At 39.1% G+C, this 19,790-nt stretch overlaps 1 protein-coding gene across 2 annotated transcripts in view; it reads left to right on the top strand.

The window, feature by feature from the left end:
• Positions 1-19,790, top strand: part of ITGA8 (integrin subunit alpha 8) — a 190,197-nt gene that overhangs the window by 56,311 nt on the left and 114,096 nt on the right. For both annotated transcript variants that reach the window (XM_020881335.2, XM_020881336.2), the window contains exons 12-13: positions 2,344-2,549; positions 8,142-8,333. In XM_020881335.2, coding sequence (XP_020736994.2) covers positions 2,344-2,549; positions 8,142-8,333 — 398 coding nt within the window. The remainder of the gene's footprint in view (positions 1-2,343; positions 2,550-8,141; positions 8,334-19,790) is intronic.

Genomic DNA, 19,790 nt, shown 5'->3' with positions numbered 1-19,790 from the left:
TGTCTCTGAGAACACGTGAAAGGATGAGAACCCGCTCCTTACATCATATTACTAGAGTGGACATAATACATTTTTAGACATAAAAAAGAGACACAAATGAATACATAGAAACTGAAAGAAAACTATGCTCAGATATTAGACAATTCAATAAGATGAAGTTTAGTGTATATATCCTACTTTTATACCTTAGATCTCATCCAAACCACCAACATGACCCAAGCAGAGAAGGTGGCTTTTAGTGAAAACCTCACCATAAATATTATTTCTTCATCATTGTTCTTTTTTGAGATTATGTATTATTATATATATTATATACTTTTAGAATAATACCCAGCTATTATACTACTGCTTTTTCAGAAGTTCAGTGAAAAGCATCCTTACTAATAAATATTATTAAACTTTAAACTTGAATTGAGTATATTCAAATAAAGGATTTGAAAAATTTTTAAATAGCCTAATAGCATGCATGGCCTACTGCAGTAGTTTTTCAGTGGCTTTTTGGCCTGTGGGTTCATAATTAGAAATACATTTGACATTGCAACCCAGTGTACACACACAACTGAAACAAAAGGTTTCATGGAAGAATACTCTTATTATGTGCAATGCATTCACTCATATTTTCTATTCTATTTCATTTTTTAAAAGTGCTTGTCAAGACCCATTAAATTGATTTCACAATTCACTAATGAGTTGTAAATCAAGATTTTAAAATACCAGCCTAAACAATAATATATATTGTGATGGTTAAGTAGTATTATTGCTAACATAAAATAATATTGACACTAAGTGCAAAATATTCTACAAGGCACATTGAACCAATTGAATTCAAGACAGTTATTGTCTCTCAGCTTTATGAAAACACAATTATAAATTGAGAACAAATGTCTTTCTCCTTTTTTGCATTTAGAACATTTTAGAAGACATACACATAAATATCTAGGGAACTGTATCTCTATGAAAATAAATCAATGTTGTCATAATCCTCCAAGAATCCAAAGATTGCATGGATGTGCTAATCTTTCACAATGACAGGTCGATAATTTTGCATTTCTAGAACTCCTCCCCGGTGTTGGCAGTGGGAAACAGTGAGGCGATGTGTCAGTCCCGTCATGTTTATATCCTCAGGGACCAATTGTTCCTTCTTTGGAGAATGGGAAAATGGTCCCCATCAATCTCTGCACTAGAGAACCAGTGGATTTAGATGTCTTTTAACTACAAGGCAGCAGCACACACAATTAGGTATTTAACAAATACCTGTTTATCCTGGCAATAATAATAACAGAAATACGAAAAATAACAAATAGCTCTTCATCCTGGCAATAATAACAACAGAAATTTTAAAAATAAATAAATGAATAAGAAAATAAAGATTTCCTCCAAGGAAAATCCCGAGGCTTGGAATAGCCCCAATTCCTACCTCCCTCTAGGCCCAGACTATGGAAGCAGAGTGAGAAAATGCATTTGGAATATTTTTAAGAAAATATTTTAGCTAGTGGCTCAGTTGGTAAAGAATCCACCTGCAGTGCAGGAGATGCAGGTTCAATCCCTGGAAAAGGAAAATGGCAGCCCACTGGGCAGATCCCCTGGAAAAGAAAAACAGCAACCCACTCCACCGTTCTTGCCTGGGAAATCCTGCGGACAGAGAATCCTGCCAGGCTATACTCTGGGGGGTCACAAGAGTCAGACGCGACTGAGTGACTAAACCACCACCACCAGCAACCAACTGCTATTTCTTTCTTGGAATGTTATCAATCTGAAAAATTATCTACTAGTTTTCTGTGATAATATCTACTTTCACAAAGAAAAAAACCTAAATTTGCATTTGGGAGGAAAATTTTGTTTTCTGCCTTTCCAGCCAGTATGAGAACCTTCTCTGGCCTCTGTTTTATTTAAATGGAGGTGCCAAAAGAAAAGAGGAGGACAGCCTTTATTTTAAACCTTATCACTGCAAGAAAACTTCATAATATAAATGCATAAATAAATAAATTGTGGACAAATTCTCATCCAGGTTTTCAAAAACCTAGTTAGGTCTTTCTGATATGTGTTACTTGTGTAAGTACTTTTCCTGGAAATAAGCTAAAAAGCTGAAAAGTGAAATATCTGTGGTTTTCTTAAAGTAGTCATTTTTAACATAGTTTGAAAGGTTCAATGTGATAATTCAGCAACTCTTATTTTCTTACGGCATTCTATTCTGAAAACATAACAGAGCGATGAAAGAAATATGACTGTAAAATGTCTCCTGGAAAAGGAAATAAACCAGTGGAAATGTACTCGTCTCATTGATTAGAAGTCCACCCAAAAGCAGCTCATGTCTGTGCTGTTCTCTCTCTCTGTTCCCTGCAGGATGGATGACGTACTGATTGGGGCACCTCTCTTTATGGAACGTGAATTTGAGAGCAGCCCCAGAGAAGTAGGGCAAGTTTATCTGTATCTGCAAGAGAGTGCTCTCGTCTTCAGAGACCCACAGGTGCTTGCAGGCACCGAGGTTTTCGGGAGATTCGGCAGTGCTGTGGCACATTTAGGAGACCTGAACCAAGATGGATACAATGGTAATGTACACCACTGCATGGAAATTACGTATGTGCCATAATATCATGTTACTGTTACATGAAGTAAGCAACAGACTTCACAGTGCTGTATGTGAAACAGTTCTTAAGATGGGTCTTTAATAAATTATCTAAAATTTCAAGATAATTTAAACTTTATTTAGTTTGGGCTATTATAGATGTTGGGACTTCCCAGATGGCGCAGTGGTAAAGAATCCCCCTGCCAATGCAGGAGATACAAGAGATGTGGGTTTGATCCCTGGGTCAGGAAGATCCTCTGGTGGGGGAAATGGCAACCCAATCCAGTATTCTTGCCTGGAAAATTCCATGGATAGAGGAGCCTGGCCCAGGGATCAAACACAGAATGCCTTCTAAGTACCCTCTTCTCAGTAAAACATGGCAGCTCACACAAAATTTTGCATACATTTTCAGGACCTTTAAATTAAGGACCAAGGCATAATGGATTTCTTGACATTCAAGGGAGTAACAGGATTTTGCTCCAACAAAAGAGCTTAGGGAGTATTCTCATCAAATCAAAGTATTAATACCTTTGGCACATGGTCGTGTACTTTTATGATTTGTTTGAAAAAACATGTCTCAGCAATGTATGGTAACTTTTAAAGTACCATAAAACATAAAGGTATATTAAAAGCTCATGGTTCCAGGGAAATTTTTTTTAAAAAGACAAGTTCATCTTCAACTGATTTGTTGCTTTCAAAAACTGCCCTATTCCTGAACACCACATGAAATAAATAATGCTAAGTTATTGGTGGAATCATCTTTTTCATTATCTTCTATTCTTTTTGTCTTTTCTCTCAAGCCTTTAATGATACTTTCAAGAGCTAAGAGAGACATTTGTAATGACCTAAAAGGGGTTCTGCCTCTCTGAGCTTTGACATCTTTAAAATGATGCCAAAATGGGATGAAACCAGGGGACAGATGTCAACTCATGGGTTCAGAGGACATGAGAAAAGTACCCCTTTCCATCTACCATGTGAGAATATATTTATTTTCTGCAACAGGCTGAGTTTTTTGAGTTTATCCTTAACCTGTTAAGTGAAAGTGGATTTATGATCCTTGTTATATAGTAAAAATCAATTTACGATTTATTTAGTCTTATCAGACTTACTTAGGAACAAAGATAAATGGACGAATGACAAAATAAGGACATACAGTGATGTCCGTGGCATAGCATTGTTATGTCATCATGTTATTGGTACTCTTTTTCACGTAAACCTCAGTAGTTAGGTGCATTGTTTAGAACAATCCTGTTGAATTCACAGAAGGTCATTTTCATTTAGTGCTAAGTTTACGTGGGAGACAGTTGATAGGACTCTCACAGTTTCTCAGAGGCCTTGACTATGAAATGAATCTTGCCTATATCATGGGATGATGTCATCATTCAAGAATATAATCTTTGTGAAAGAAGATGTTTATTTCTTTTTTTTATTAGTTGGAGGCTAATTACTTTACAGTATTGTAGTGGGTTTTGTCATACATTGACATGAATTAGCCATGGAGTTACATGTATTCCCCATCCCGATCCCCCCTCCCACCTCCCTCTCCACCCGATTCCTCTGGGTCTTCCCAGTGCCCCAGGCCCGAGCACTTGTCTCATGCATCCCACCAGGGCTGGTGATCTGTTTCACTATAGATAATATGCATGTTTCGATGCTGTTCTCTCAAAACATCCCACCCTCACCTTCTCCCACAGAGTCCAAAAGCCAGTTCTGTACATCTGTGTCTCTTTTTCTGTTTTGCATATAGGGTTATTGTTACCATCTTTCTAAATTCCATATATGTGTGTTAGTATGGTGTAATGTTCTTTATCTTTCTGGCTTACTTCACTCTGTATAATGGGCTCCAGTTTCATCCATCTCATTAGAACTGATTCAAATGAATTCTTTTTAATGGCTGAGTCATATTCCATGGTGTATATGTACCACAGCTTCCTTATCCATTTGTCTGCTGATGGGCATCTAGGTTGCTTCCATGTCCTGGCTATGATAAACAGTGCTGCGATGAACATTGGGGTGCACGTGTCTCTTTCAGATCTGGTTTCCTCAGTGTGTATGCCCAGCAGTGGGATTGCTGGGTCATATGGCAGTTCTTAAGAAATCTCCACACTGTTCTCCATAGCGGCTGTACTAGTTTGCATTCCAACCAACAGTGTAAGAGGGTTCCCTTTTCTCCACACCCTCTCCAGCATTTATTGCTTATAGACTTTTGGATAGCAGCCATCCTGACTGGCGTGTAATGGTACCTCGTTGTGGTTTTGATTTGCATTTCTCTGATAATGAGTGATGTTGAGCATCTTTTCATGTGTTTGTTAGCCATCTGTATGTCTTCTTTGGAGAAATGTCTGTTTAGTTCTTTGGCCCATTTTTTGATTGGGTCATTTATTTTTCTGGAATTGAGCTGAAGGAGTTGCTTGTATATTTTTGAGATTAATCCTTTGTCTGTTGCTTCATTTGCTATTATTTTCTCCCAATCTGAGGGCTGTCTTTTCACATTGCTTATAGTTTCCTTTGTTGTGAAAAAGCTTTTAAGTTTCATTAGGTCCCATTTGTTTACTTTTGCTTTTATTTCCAATATTCTGGGAGGTGGGTCATAGAGGATCCTGCTGTGATTCATGTCGGAGAGTGTTTTGCCTATGTTCTCCTCTTGGAGTTTTATAGTTTCTGTTCTTAGGTTTAGATCTTTAATCCATTTTGAGTTTATTTTTGTGTATGGTGTTAGAAAGTGTTCTAGTTTCATTCTTTTACAAGTGGTTGACCAGTTTTCCCAGCACCACTTGTTAAAGAGGTTGTCTTTTTTCCATTGTATATCCTTGCCTCCTTTGTAGAAGATAAGGTGTCCATAGGTTCGTGGACTTATCTCTGGGCTTTGTATTCTGTTCCATTGATCTATATTTCTGTCTTTGTGCCAGTACCATACTGTCCTGATGATTGTGGCTTTGTAGTAGAGTCTGAAGTCAGGCACGTTGATTCCTCCAGTTCCATTCTTCTTTCTCAAGGTTACTTTGGCTATTGGAGGTTTTTTGTATTTCCATACAAATTGTGAAATTATTTGTTCTAGTTCTGTGAAAAATACCGTTGGTAGCTTGATAGGGATTGCATTGAATCTATAGATTGCTTTGGGTAGTATAGCCATTTTGACAATATTGATTTTTCCAATCCATGAACACGGTATATTTCTCTATCTGTTTGTGTCCTCTTTGATTTCTTTCATCAGTGTTTTATAGTTTTCTATGTATAGGTCTTTTGTTTCTTTAGGTAGATATACTCCTAAGTATTTTATTCTTTTTGTTGCAATGGTGAATAGTATTGTTTCTTTAATTTCTCTTTCTGTTTTCTCATTGTTAGTGTATAGGAATGCAAGGGATTTCTGTGTGTTAATTTTATATCCTGCAACTTTACTATATTCGTTGATTAGCTCTAGTAATTTTCTGGTAGAGTCTTTAGGGTTTTCTATGTAGAGGATCATGTCATCTGCAAACAGCGAGAGTTTCACTTCTTCTTTTCCTATCTGGATTCCTTTGACTTCTTTTTCTGCTCTGATTGCTGTGGCCAAAACTTCCAAAACTATGTTGAATAGTAGTGGTGAGAGTGGGCACCCTTGTCTTGTTCCTGATTTCAGGGGAAATGCTTTCAATTTTTCACCACTGAGGGTGATGCTTGCTGTGGGTTTGTCATATATAGCTTTTATTATGTTGAGGTATGTTCCTTCTATTCCTGCTTTCTGGAGAGTTTTAATCATAAATGGATGTTGAATTTTGTCAAAGGCTTTCTCTGAATCTATTAAGATAATATGATTTTTATCTTTCAATTTGTTAATGTGGTGTATTACATTGATTGATTTGTGGATATTAAAGAATCCTTGCATTCCTGGGATAAAGCCCACTTGGTCATGGTGTATGATTTTTTTAATATGTTGTTGGATTCTGTTTGCTAGAATTTTGTTAAGGATTTTTGCATCTATGTTCATCAGTGATATTGGCCTGTAGTTTTCTTTTTTTGTGGCATCTTTGTCTGGTTTTGGAATTAGGGTGATGGTGGCCTCATAGAATGAGTTTGGAAGTTTTACCTTCTGCAATTTTCTGGAAAAGTTTGAGTAAGATAGGTGTTAGCTCTTCTCTAAATTTTTGGTAGAATTCAGCTGTGAAGCCATCTGATCCTGGGCTTTTGTTTGCTGGAAGATTTCTGATTACAGTTTCGATTTCCTTGCTTGTGATGGCTCTGTTAAGATCTTCTATTTCTTCCTGGTTCAGTTTTGGAAAGTTATACTTTTCTAAGAACTTGTCCATTTCTTCCAAGTTGTGCATTTTATTTGCATAGAGCTTCTGGTAGTAGTCTCTTATGATCCTTTGTATTTCAGTGTTGTCTGTTGTAATCTCTCCGTTTTTATTTCTAATTTGGTTAATTTGGTTCTTCTCTCTTTGTTTCTTAACGAGTCTTGCTAATGGTTTGTCAATTTTGTTTATTTTTTCAAAAAACCAGCTTTTAGCTTTGTTGTTTTTTGCTATGGTCTCCTTAGTTTCTTTTGCATTTATTTCTGCCCTAATTTTTAAGATTTCTTTCCTTCTACTAACCCTGGGGTTCTTCATTTCTTCCTTCTCTCATTGCTTTAGGTGTAGAGTTAGGTTATTTATTTGACTTTTTTCTTGTTTCTTGAGGTAAGCCTGTAATGCTATGAACCGTCCCCTTAGCACTGCTTTTACGGTGGTTTTGGGTTGTTGTGTTTTCATTTTCATTCATTTCTATGCATATTTTGATTTCTTTTTTTTATTTCTTCTATGATGTTTATTTCTTTTAATAAGAAACTCTAAGTACCCTGCAAAGGTGCCTCAACTGGTCTATGCAGCCCAGTGCTCTGACCCAGCTCTTCCCCATCCCTCACTCAGTTTCCACGTTGACCACCCTCTGGCTGCTCTTCAGGTGGGCCAAGCTCTTTGCATCCCTGGGCTTATGCACAGTCTTCCCTTCTTCTTGGACTGCTTTTCCTTCCGATTCCACAGTCAGTTTCATCTTGTCCCCAGATTTCAGTTTCTAGGTTAATCTTACAGACACTTGTCTGAACACTTCATCTAAAATAAGAATCCAGTCACTCTCCATCACATCAGTATTTTTAAGATCCTCTACAGAGCATTTGTCACTTTTCCATCTTTCCTTGATTCTGTGTGTGTGTGTGTGTGTGTGTGTGTGTGTTTTCAACCATGCAGCACAACAAATGGGATCTTTGTTTCCCAAACAGGGATTGAACCCGTGCCCTGTACATTGGAAGCATGGAGTTGTAACCACTAGACGGCCAGGGAAGTCCCCCCTGATTATTTCTCTGTTCAAATTGTCTATTCCCCACACTAGAGTATAAACTTCTGAAAATCAGTGTCTGGTTCACCATTGAATCCACTGTACCTGACACATAATAGGCACTTGGTAAATATTTTTTGAATGGATGAAAGGCAACAATAATTTCCTCTTGCTATAGTCCTTCACATTTTTCTGGAAAACTGAAGAAGCCCTTTGGATTGTTGCTCTTTGTACTGAATTCTCTAACATTCTTCCTTAATGAGAAATAATGTGTCTCTGTCTGCAGACATTGCCATTGGTGCGCCTTTCGCAGGCAAGGATCAAAGAGGCAAAGTGCTCATTTACAACGGGAACAAGAATGGCTTAAACACCAAGCCTTCCCAGATTCTGCAAGGAGTGTGGGCCTCCCAGGCCGTCCCTTCTGGATTCGGCTTTACTTTAAGAGGAGATTCAGACATAGACAAGAATGATTACCCTGGTAAGTTTTTCTTTCTTTTCACATGATAAAGTCTGCTTCCTAGAAAGGGTCATTCTCTGGACCATGCAGCGTGTTTAAGCAGCTCTCTTGTGCAGGCTAAGCTTGCCCATGGCACAGGTTGTTTGGGTACCATTTTAGAGCAACTTTCAGGAGAGTCTGAAGACAGACAAAACAAACACTCCTTTTCCTGTCAAGAGATGATGTTAGAAAAGCAAGATGGCTTTTAAAAAACTGCATTGGACATAAAACTTATTAACTTTGTAGCAAAAATTTTTATTTGAAACCCGGCAGTAATCTGGTCTGCATCGACCAAGACAGCTTATGTCAGAGACCTTTTTAGAGTGATTTATTTTAACCCTATAATTCCCTGTTGAGCTCATAGTTCCTATGAATTGACTTATGAACCTCAACATTTCTGTCCTAAAACTCATGGTTTGGGAGTGTAAATATTTTCCACCTATGTTTGGGGGTTGTCCAAAGATAGGCTGTTTTAAAGCAAAGCAAAAGGAACTGGCTCTTAATACAGATCGTAAACAATTCTTGATTGCTTAATTCATTGTCAGGATTCATCAGAAATCGTTATAGCACAGCAAGATAATTCATGTTTTATGCATGCTGTTAGAAAGTATGGATTTGTCTTAAAGGATTGTTTCAGTAATCAGAGTTATTAGCAGAGAACATTAGACTTCTTGGTTTTGTGGTTCAGTTTCCCCTTTTATATTGGTTATTTTAAGATGGTTTCATTAATAGTTCACTGACAGCTTTGACCATTTATTGAGACCTTGTCTCTTTCCATCACTTCTATCCTCATTGAGTATTTTCCATATGTAGAGCTTTTTTCTGGTTTGGGGCAGCATTCCAAGAAACTGGTTGCTGAAATATACGTCACTAATTTTAATCCTTCAACTTTCTTCTCCCCTATGGATTGGGCAGAAAGGATACTACAACAAATTCTTATAAATTTGCCAGAAATGTTTCATGGCACTAACATAAACATTGTAGTGGGCTCATAGCAGATGTAGAATTATATTGTATATCAATGTGTTCTAGCTGAGGCAATTTCAAGAGCATCTAGTGAAATTTATTTTCCTAGGTTTTATTATACTAGTCAAATCAATGATGGTTAGATTTTCTTTGCGGGAGGGGAGTCTCATATATATTTTATTTTAAATAATCCCCAAATTAGATTCCCTATGTGATTTCTTCCCAAACTATGTCATCTCTTAATTACATCTTTTTTCATCCCTCCTTAACAATCAGCAAATGGTCATTTGAGGCCATTCACTGGTCAGTAACTTTGTCCGCTGAGGCTGATTCACTTTAGAGTGATTAATGCTATTAATGCAGTGTATTCATCTGTCTATAAGTAAATATCCTGTCCTAAGACAGGACCATTGATGCTGCTTAGGTGAATTCTTAACCTCAAGATAGTCTTGAGGGTTTCAGAGTTCATCGGTACTTCTCAGTTAGTAGACCCGAGTTCTGGTCCCAGTTCTCTCTCTCAGCTATAGATGGCTTGCTTATGCTTCATGATCTTGTAACATTTTCCTTCATCCTCATCCTCTTGCAAACATCCTCTCACAAAATGAATGCCATTCAAAGAAGCCTTTTTGTCTTGACACCAAGTCCCCAGGGACCTAGGGAGAGGAAGACTGCCTTATGGGCAGGGACTAGATCCTATTAGCTAGTGGAGCAGATTTGAAATTTGCAGGCATAATTCAGGAATCAGACATGGAACTTTCCTCATTTTTCTATAAAAAATGCCCTTTAACCCTCAAGCCTCCATTCCCACTATGGTATTGGAAAAACCTCAATCTTGCAGTTACGTCTAGATTCAGACTTAATATCACTTGGGTAAATATGTGTTTGGATTCAAGACTCTCTCTTTCCTCCCTCTGCAGCAACTCTGCCAAGGAATGGAACAGCGGAGGTGGGGAGCCTTTTGTCCAGGGGTGGAGAAAGGGGTCCCTGGACCAAGGACATAAACTGTAGTTGTTGGCCTCTGGCTGAAGGATGGCTCAGTCTCTCAGTGTTTGACATGTTGCTCAAGCTTCGGTGACTAATCCAGTGGTTTACACAGTGGCCACTGCTCAGAAGTTCCACGTGTCCTGGTTCCTCCTTGTCCTGTTTTGGCCTCTTCTGGTTCCCCCTCAGCAGGAGCTTCTGTGCCACCACTGGGACTCATTGGTTAGGGTCTTCAGGTTTCAGAGATTGCCTTTAAGCTTATTCTTCCTTTGGCCATTGGTAGTTTTCCACCCAAGCACTTGTTATTCCAGTATCTAAGAGGGCTGCAATCTTCTTGGGTTTTGCTTGAGAAGTATTGTAGCAAAAACCCTCTTTTCAAAAGGTTATTGGGTGGCATGCTTTCTAGACTCTAGTTCATTTTGCAAACTCTATGTTCTCCTTCTCCATGATCTGTCTTGTGATTTTCCAAACCAGTCAGTCTTTTCAGAAAATTATAAAGAAGTGCAGTTTTCTTTCTGGGGTCTTGCTCCTTCAAATCAAAAGAAATCTGTCTTCAGATCCTTGTCCCTTCTATTAGCTTCAAAATCCATTTGACAAATTGAATTTCTTCTCCTAGGGCATATCTACTCATACCTGCTAAGCAGTGGTTCTCAATCTTGGCTACACATTAGGATCCTCTGGGGAAATTTTAAAAATCCTTATACTCAGGTCACCCTGCAGAGCAGTTAATTCAGAGTCTCCGGGGAGTGGAACTCAGACCACAGTCATGTGTTTAAATGACCTGGGTCTTTCTAGTGTCCAACCAGACAGGGAACTAATGATCTTAAGCCAGATTTCCCCCACTTGAATAACATCTGTATCACCCGGGCATCTTGTTCAACTGCAGATCCTGATTCAGTAGATCAAGAAGGTAGGAGAGACTCTTCATTTTCAGCACGTTCCCTGGTGACACCATCACTGCTGGTCTTCACTCCACATCCTGAGTAGCAGATTCTGAAACAGCATGATGCCAGTTACCTGTCGTGCGTGTTACATGCATGAGTGCTGTTGCCTTCATCATGCCCAACTCTTTGTGACCCCCTGGGCCACAGCTTGCCGGGTTCCTCTATCCATGGGATTCTGCAGCTGAATGCATTGCACCCATTCAGATGTTTTGACTTCCTGGGTCTGGAATGGGGTTCAGGGATTTGTGCTTTTACCCAGGACTGTACTTTGAGAAACGCTGCTCAGGAGTGCCTGTTTCCCATGCTCACAACAGAGAGACGTGAACCCTGACCCTAACGTATTCGCTGAGCTCCAGCATTTTATTTACTTTTCACTCAGCCATCAAACCAACCTGAGGCTCTTTTCTATGGATTGCCTCTGGGTGGTGATGCCAGGGCACACCTATGCAGTTGCCCCATCTGAGGACATTAAGGACATCCCACTGAAACTATTTTTTGCACTGCTCAACGTTTCCTGAAAGTTATCTGTGCATTTAAAACAATGCCTCACCGCTTTTCATTTAAAATATATTGTCACATTTGTTAGGAACTGACCCACTTAACCTGGCTTAAGCCATAAAAGGAGCTGTTTATATTAAGGCTACAGAAATAACTCAAGGGAACCTAAGGACAAGGATTCTGCCCCGACGTTGGAAGGGACTGACTGGGATCCACGCCTGTCAGGACTTACTTTCTCTGGTCTCTCTCTGTGTGCATCTGTTCTGCTCTCCAGCATACTGTATTTCTGTGAGCACCAAGTGCTGTTTTGGTGCCAGAATTTGCATGTTGCAGTTGTGCTCACACAAAGAGACTGTCTGTAATTTACCTCAGTCCCAAGTCGTGGGGAAAGAAATCTCATAGGCTCTGAGGCAAACGGTGACGTTTTCCAAAGGAAGTCAGAGTTGACTTGGGGATTGTGCAAGCATCAAAATAGATAACCATTATGACTCCCCTATAATGTAATATAGGGGAGTAAATATAAAGTAAAACAGAATTACCCCCAAGATATCAGTGCTGTGTCAAGAAATGATGAAAGTATTTTAAAAGAAAAAAAATTACTTTTAAATGAAGGAATAAAAATTATTTTTAAACTGCTCATCAAAATTTTTGTATTTGTCCCTTTAGTTCAAGATCTAAAAGGAAAATAAGTGAGAAATTCTGTCATTCATTTAGAAAATATGTAGTAGTGTTTATTACTGGCTAGACACTGTGCTCTGTGGATTTGAGGGAGGGGTACTGTGCAAGGAAGACAGACAGTTAATTATAACTGAGTGGTAGCTTAGTTGGTAATGAATCCACCTGCAATGCAAGAGACCCCAGTTTGATTCCTGGGTCAGGAAGATCCACTGGAGAGGGGATAGGTTACCCACTCCAGTATTCTTGGACTTCCCTTGTCGCTCAGCTGGTAAAGAATCCACCTTCAATGTGGGAGACCTGGGTTCAATCCCTGGGTTGGGAAGATCCCCTGGAGAAGGAAAAAGCTACCCACTCCAGTATTCTGGCCTGGAGAATCTTATGGAGCTGTACAATCCATGGAGTCACAAAAGACTTAGACATGACTGAGCGACTTTCAGTCACTCACTCACTCATTCACATGGCTGTTTCATCCCCCAGACTGATTAAAAATCAGATCTCTTAGTACCTTGAAATAATCAAAAGCATAGACATGCAAAGGTGGTTTCATTGACATCTGTCTGCAGGTTATAGACATTCTGTGTTTGGGCATGACCAGATACTTAGTCTTCTTGTCTTGGGGAAAGAAAGAATGCTGGCAAAAATTAGGCATGGGCCAGTTATGTTGCTAACATTATTGCAATTACAGCCAGTGTTACTCCTGATAATTAAGAGCCCAAACTATGCCAGCCACTGCATAGATAAATATAGTTCATATATTAAGATAAATATAGTTCATATTCCTTGGAATATTATTTCTGAATCTCTCTCCTCTGTATACCTGGGTTCAGTCTCTGGGTTGGGAAGATCCCCTGGAGAAGGGAACAGTTACCCACTCCAGTATTCTTGTCTGGAAAATCCCATGGACAGAGGAGCCTGGCAGGCTACAGTCCATGGGGTTGCAAAGAGTCAAACATGACTGAGTGACTTTCACTTTCACACTTATATGTGTGTGTGTATGTGTGTACACACATATAGCAGGAGAGTGCATGGAGTAAAGTTGGATGACACTACTTCTTTTGGGGAAACATCAAACCAATATAACAATGTTAAAATTGGCAAGATGGCTGTGAAGGGGAAAGGAAATCAGACTGTCTGGGTTCAGATTCCTATGTGTCACTGATAAACTGTGTGATAATGGACAAGTTAATTGATTTCTCTGAGCTTCCATTTCCTGGAAGTGCTCAGTCACTTGGTTGAGTCTGACTCTTTGTGACCCCATGGACTATAGTAGCCCACCAGGCTCCTCTGTCCCTGGTATTTTCCAGGCAAGAATACTGGAGTGGGTTGCCATTTCCTTCTCCAGGGGATCTTCCTGACCAAGGGATAGAACCCGCTTCTCCTGAATTGCAGGCAGATTCTTTACCACCGTGCCACCTGGGAAGCCTCCTTATCTGGTATTATGGGGCCAATAATACCGATTTCACTGGGCTGTGTTTGCTATTACCTTCTAGGATGGGAGAGGAATTTTACAACATGTTGTAAAATGGCTTAGAGTAGGAATGATGACTTGTTTGATTAACATAAACAGAATAAAGCTACTGTACTTCCAGACATGTTGGACCACACAAGACGCTGAAAAACTCCATTCTAGGATTCTAGAGATGGACAGTATGGGTTTAAAACTTGATTCTGCTATCTTCTAGCTATATAAGAATAAGACAATTCCTTAACCTCTCTGAACTTGAATTTCCTTATCTGTAAACTCAAATAGTATGTTGGTATAGGATGAAATGAGATCATCTATGGCAAATAGATGGGGAAACAGTGGAAACAGTGGCTGACTATTTTTGGGGGCTCCAAAATCACTGCAGATGGTAACTGCAGCCATGAAATTAAAAGATGCTTACTCCTTGGAAGGAAAATTATGACCAACCTAGACAGCATATTAAAAACAGAGACATTACTTTGCCAACAAAGGTCCGTCTAGTCAAGGCTATGGTTTTTCCAGTAGTCATGTAGGGATGTGAGAGTTGGACTGTAAAGAAAGCTGAGCACTGAAGAATTGATGCTTTTGAACTGTGGTGTTAAGAAGGCTCTTGAGAGTCCCTTGGACTACTAGGAGATCCAACCAGTCCATCCTAAAGGAGATCAATCCTGGGTTTTCATTGGAAGGACTGATGCTGAAGCTGAAAGTCCAATACTTTGGCCACCTGCTGCAAAGGGCTGACTCATTTGAAAAGACTCCGATGCTGGGAAAGACTGAGGGCAGGAGGAGAAGGGGATGTCACAGGATGAGATGGTTGGATGGCATCACCGACTCAATGGACATGAGTTTGGGTAAACTCTGGGAGTTGGTGATGGACAGGGAGGGCTGGTGTGCTGCAGTCCATGGGGTCGCAAAGAGTCAGACACAACTGAGCGACTTAGCTGAACTGATGTAATATTAAATGAAGTTTAAATTACTCTGAGATTATATAGAGCACAGTTTAATAAACAGTAGCTTTCAATCATGTCTTTAAAACAAGACAATATTTTGGATATATTCTTTTTCTTTTTTTAAAATTAATTTTTACTGGAATATAGTTGCTTTACAATGTCATGTTAGTTTCTGCTGTATAGCGAAGTGAATCAGTCATACATGTACATACATCCCCCTTTTTTGGATTTCCTTCCCATTTAGGCCACCACAGAGCACTGAGTGGGGTTCCCTGTGCCATGCAGTAGCTGCTCGTTAGTAACCTGTTTTAAGTATGTTAATAGTATCAGTAGTGGATAAACGTCAGTCCCACTCTCCCAATTCATCCCACTCCCCTGGAGGATCTTTTTCTTACACACATTAGCTGATATTATTTTCTTTTGCTTATTCAATGTCCATGGTCCCCAGTCTTAATTTGCACTACTTCACTTGCTTCCCATGCCCCTGACAAACAGGAATATGAGAACAAGAACATAGTTATTGGGACTCTGCCAAGTTGAGAACCATATATCAAATTCCTGTTATGCCAGTGTTATGTGGCAGACTGGATGGGAGGGGAGTTTGTGGGAGAATGGATACATATATATGTATGGCTGAGTCACTCTGCTGTCCACCTAAACTATTACAACATTGTTAATTGTCCGTGTGCATGCGTGCTAAGTTGCTGCTGTTGTGTCTAACTCTGTGCGACCCTATGGACTGTAGCCTTCCAGGCTCCTCTGTCCATGGAATTCTCCAGACAAGAATACTGGAGTGGGTTGCCATGCCCTCCTCCAGGGGATCTTCCCAGCATAGGAATTGAACCCACCTCTTTTATATATCCAGCATTGGCAATATCAATTGGGGTTGAACTGGGGTGATGATAGTGGCAACTAAAAGGAAGGAACTGAGGAAATCATGTAAATAGAAAATGGGCAAGATTTGGTAAAGACTGGCTCTGATGGAACATAGAGGAGGTGAGGGTGAATAAGCAGTGATGTTAAAGATGACTCTGGGGACTTCCCTGCTGGTCCAGTGGCTAAGAATGTGCTCCCAAAGCAGGTGTCCTGGTTTCAATCCCTGGTTGGGGAACTAGATCCCACATGCAGCAGCTGAGTTCACGTGCTGCAACTAAAGATCCCACATGACACAAGTAAGACCCAGCACAGCCAAATAAATAAATATATATATTTTTAAAAAGATGACTGTGGAATTTTGATCCAGTGTACCTGAGAAAAGTAGAGTATAATAAACCAGCCTGGGGAGATTCAGCTATAGAGACATAGAAGTTCTACTCTAGAAATATTTGGAATAATCTTCCTAACATCTTGCTTAACCACACAGTATTTTTTTTAGATGTCTTCCAATAAATATTGTCATCACACACATACATAAATAGTAGTCCTAAGTGCTTTCATTTCTGGCACCTGAATTATTTTTTTGGAAAAAGAAAATGCAAATATATTCAGGTATCTATGTTAGTGCTTTTTGGAAAACTTGAGTTGACAAGAAGAATATCTTGTATACATTATTTGAGTGACAGCATTTCAGAAAAGAAATAGCTATGGTAGTGAAGAATCTCTAAAATTCAGTGATCTGGTCTAATCCTATTAAACTTGATTGTGTAACAAGGCCATCTAGTAGATGCATAGTCCAGACTTTGTAGGGTGGAAAAGGTTTGTTGAGAAATAGAAATCTTACCGGCAATAAAAACTGAAGGTAAACGTGGGCTGAGTGCCAAGACCATCATTGTCTTGCTCTGGCCCCTAATACACATGATTATATCATGGAGCCATCTCAGACAATAATACCAAATGACATAAAATGACCTATCATATTTCATATTTTAATGAATGCTGTGTGTGTATGTGAATGTGAGCAAACACCCAAGCAAGAACTTACATGCAAGAAGAAATGAAAGGGTGGCTTTAACCAAAGGGAATAATGAATTTTAATCAAACCCTGAGCTCCTTGAAATTGATTTGTAGTTTGAACTAAATTCAAATCTTACAAAGTTTATTTTTACTTCTCAAAGTGCTACTCAAGGTTTTATGAAAAGCAAAACATTGTGTTCTTCTTGAGCAAGATTTTCATAATTTCATTATAAATATATTAGACATTGGAATATTATGTTTCTTGTAAAATATCTTTATGAATTTAGATTAAATTGAATTAATTAAATAAAGTGAAAGTTCTTGGATTTCAATCCAGCAGTGTCATACAGTAGATGTAAAAATGAATAGACAGATGAAAGTCTTGAGTTCTAGAACAAAGACTTTAGTAATTCAGTGCCTCTGGGTCTTACTCTCCACACCAGAAAGTGATGTGGAACTGTGGAACGCTTATCCAAGGGTCTTTTTAAACTCTAAAATCTGATTCTGTAATCCAAGGGCTAGGCTTACTCACTTCCAGATTTCTCTGTAATATTGAGTAGATTATTAAGGACCCATCTTTGAAAAAAAATCATTTAATAAAATCATACAAGATTTTTTCCTTAACTTTTTCTTGAAAATAATTTTTGACTGGCAGACAAGTTGAAAAAATAGCACAGAGAGTCCTTCACCCAGCCTCCCTTAATATTAGCATCTTGTATGACTATCAAGATGTGATCACCTAGAGCCAAACATCAAGGAACCTTTTGGGTTACAGTCCATGGGGTCACAAAGAATTGGACACAACTGAAGTGACTTAGGACACACATAACTCTAGCTGACACTTTTGAAAAGTATGACTAGACATTTTGAAGAATGTCCTTGAATTTAAGTTTGCTTGATATTTGCTCATGATTAGATTGAGGTTCTGTATTTTTAGCAAATGTGTGTGTGCATGTGTGTGTGTGTGTGTGTGTGTGCATGCTCAGTCATGTCCTGCTCTTTGCAACCCCATGGACTGTAGCCTGCCAGGTGCCTCTGTCCATGGAATTTTTTGTAAGAATACTGGAGTGGGCTGCCATTTCCTCCTCCAGGGGATCTTCCTGACCTAGAGATAGAACCCATGTCTCTTGCATTTCCTGCATTGGCCGGCAGATTCTTCACCACTGAACCACCTGGGAAGTCCATTTTTGCAGGAATACCACAAAAATGCGATGCCCTTCCCAGTGTATCCCAGCAGAAGGCACATGATGTCTGTTGTCCTTTTGTACTCTGATCACTTGTTTGTAGTGATGTCTATCAACCAGGTTTCCCAGTGTAAAGTTACTATTTTTCCCTTTGCATAATAATTACTTTTGGAGAAATACCATGAGACTATGCAAATATTCTATTTCTCCTCATGCATTTGCCCACTAATCTCAGCATCCATTGTTGATGCTTGCCTACAACCATTACTATTATTGCATTGTGACTTTCTGTTTCCATCATACCTTCTACACTTATTAATTGAAATTCTAATATAATAATAAGACATCTCTTCTTTTATGTATTTATTCAATTTTTAAAAATATCTGTGCTAACTTGTATATATTTCATGGGCTATAATCCATTACTATATTTATTTTTGTTGCTTGAATTGTCCTATATTTGGCCATTGGTAATTCCATCCAGTTGGTTCCTGTGTTCTTCACCATTCGCCATTCTTTTATGAGCATATTCCTTACTTTCTAACATAAGATACTGCAAGCTCATTTTAATTTGCCCTGGAATCAACCATTCTTCAAAGAGTGCTAGTTCTTTTTATTGAAGAATGGTATCTAGAAACCAAGGTCTGGATACTAGGTGTTCTTACGGCTTAGGTTGTCAGGATAAGACTTGTAATGCACTGAATTCTATAGATTGCCGTATTCCCATACATTATACTGAATTTCAAACCATGAGTATTAACTTGAAATCAACAACTTACATTTTTATTTTTCAGCCTGTATCTTGTAAGTTAGCATTTTTGCATTTGTCAACAACAGGTTATTTTGGCAAAGTTAATATTATTCAGCTAATGTTGAGAACAGCTACTAGTTTTCTTCATTTTAAATATAATAGAATATTTTCTGATTATATGGTGGCTCAGAGGTAAAGAATCCATCTGCTAATACAGAGACACAAAAGCCACAGGTTTTTTCATATTGCTTTTTAGTACGTTCTGTAATTCTTTTGATAGCCAGGCATGATGTACTCAGTAAAAGGAACTGCTGTAAATAGACCTAAAGTAATATGGCAGTAGGTGTTGGCTGGGAGTTGGGGCAGGTGGATGTTTTATGGTGTATGATTAGATCTCAGTCTTTTTTCCTGTATCATTTTTTACTAAAGTTTTTCAAAACAATTTGTATATGTTATAATATTTTATTATTATTTTTTATTGGGGTATAGTTGTTTTAAAATGCTGTGCTAGTTTCTGCTGCCCAATGAAGTGAACCAGCTGTGTATATATACTTACATCTCATCCCTCTTGGACTTCCCTCCCACCCACCCCTCATCCAGCCCCTCTGGGTCAGCACAGACTGCTGAGCTGAGCTCCCTGCACTATGCGGCAGATTCCCACGAGCTGTCTGAGCTCTCAGTCTTTTAGTGAGCCTGTTCTTCTGGACTATGAGCTTCACACATGCTTCTGAGTTGGGACAGGATGGCTAGAGTGGGCTGAGGTTGGGTATTTTTCCTTCCTCCAGGTTAGACTCTAATAATAACCCAGTTATCTCTGGTTGACTAGGTTCTCCTGAGGGCAGACCTTGTTAGGGAGAAGAGTGCTCTGGTATACTTCTGATTGGTTTCTTCTCTCCTCGGGGCTGCCAGAGGCAGGAGAAAACTGTTTTCTGATGTTCACTGTGGAGATCCCAGAAGAAAAAACTCATAAACATGGCCCTGCTCCCACCCCCTAGTGACTGGATCTCTAGAGGGTTTAATTGTCAGTGTGGTCCACACTGAGTTGCCTGTTCTTCACTGATACAGTCTGGGTTTCCGTGCCCCCTGCTCTGGTTCCTATGGAGGCTGCTGCTCTGAGAAGTTGTGTTTC

This window comes from Odocoileus virginianus, chromosome 9 (genome assembly GCF_023699985.2).
Source record: "Odocoileus virginianus isolate 20LAN1187 ecotype Illinois chromosome 9, Ovbor_1.2, whole genome shotgun sequence".
In the NCBI taxonomy this organism is placed as follows: Eukaryota; Metazoa; Chordata; class Mammalia; order Artiodactyla; family Cervidae; genus Odocoileus; species Odocoileus virginianus.
This window is presented reverse-complemented; position numbering and strand designations above follow the sequence as displayed.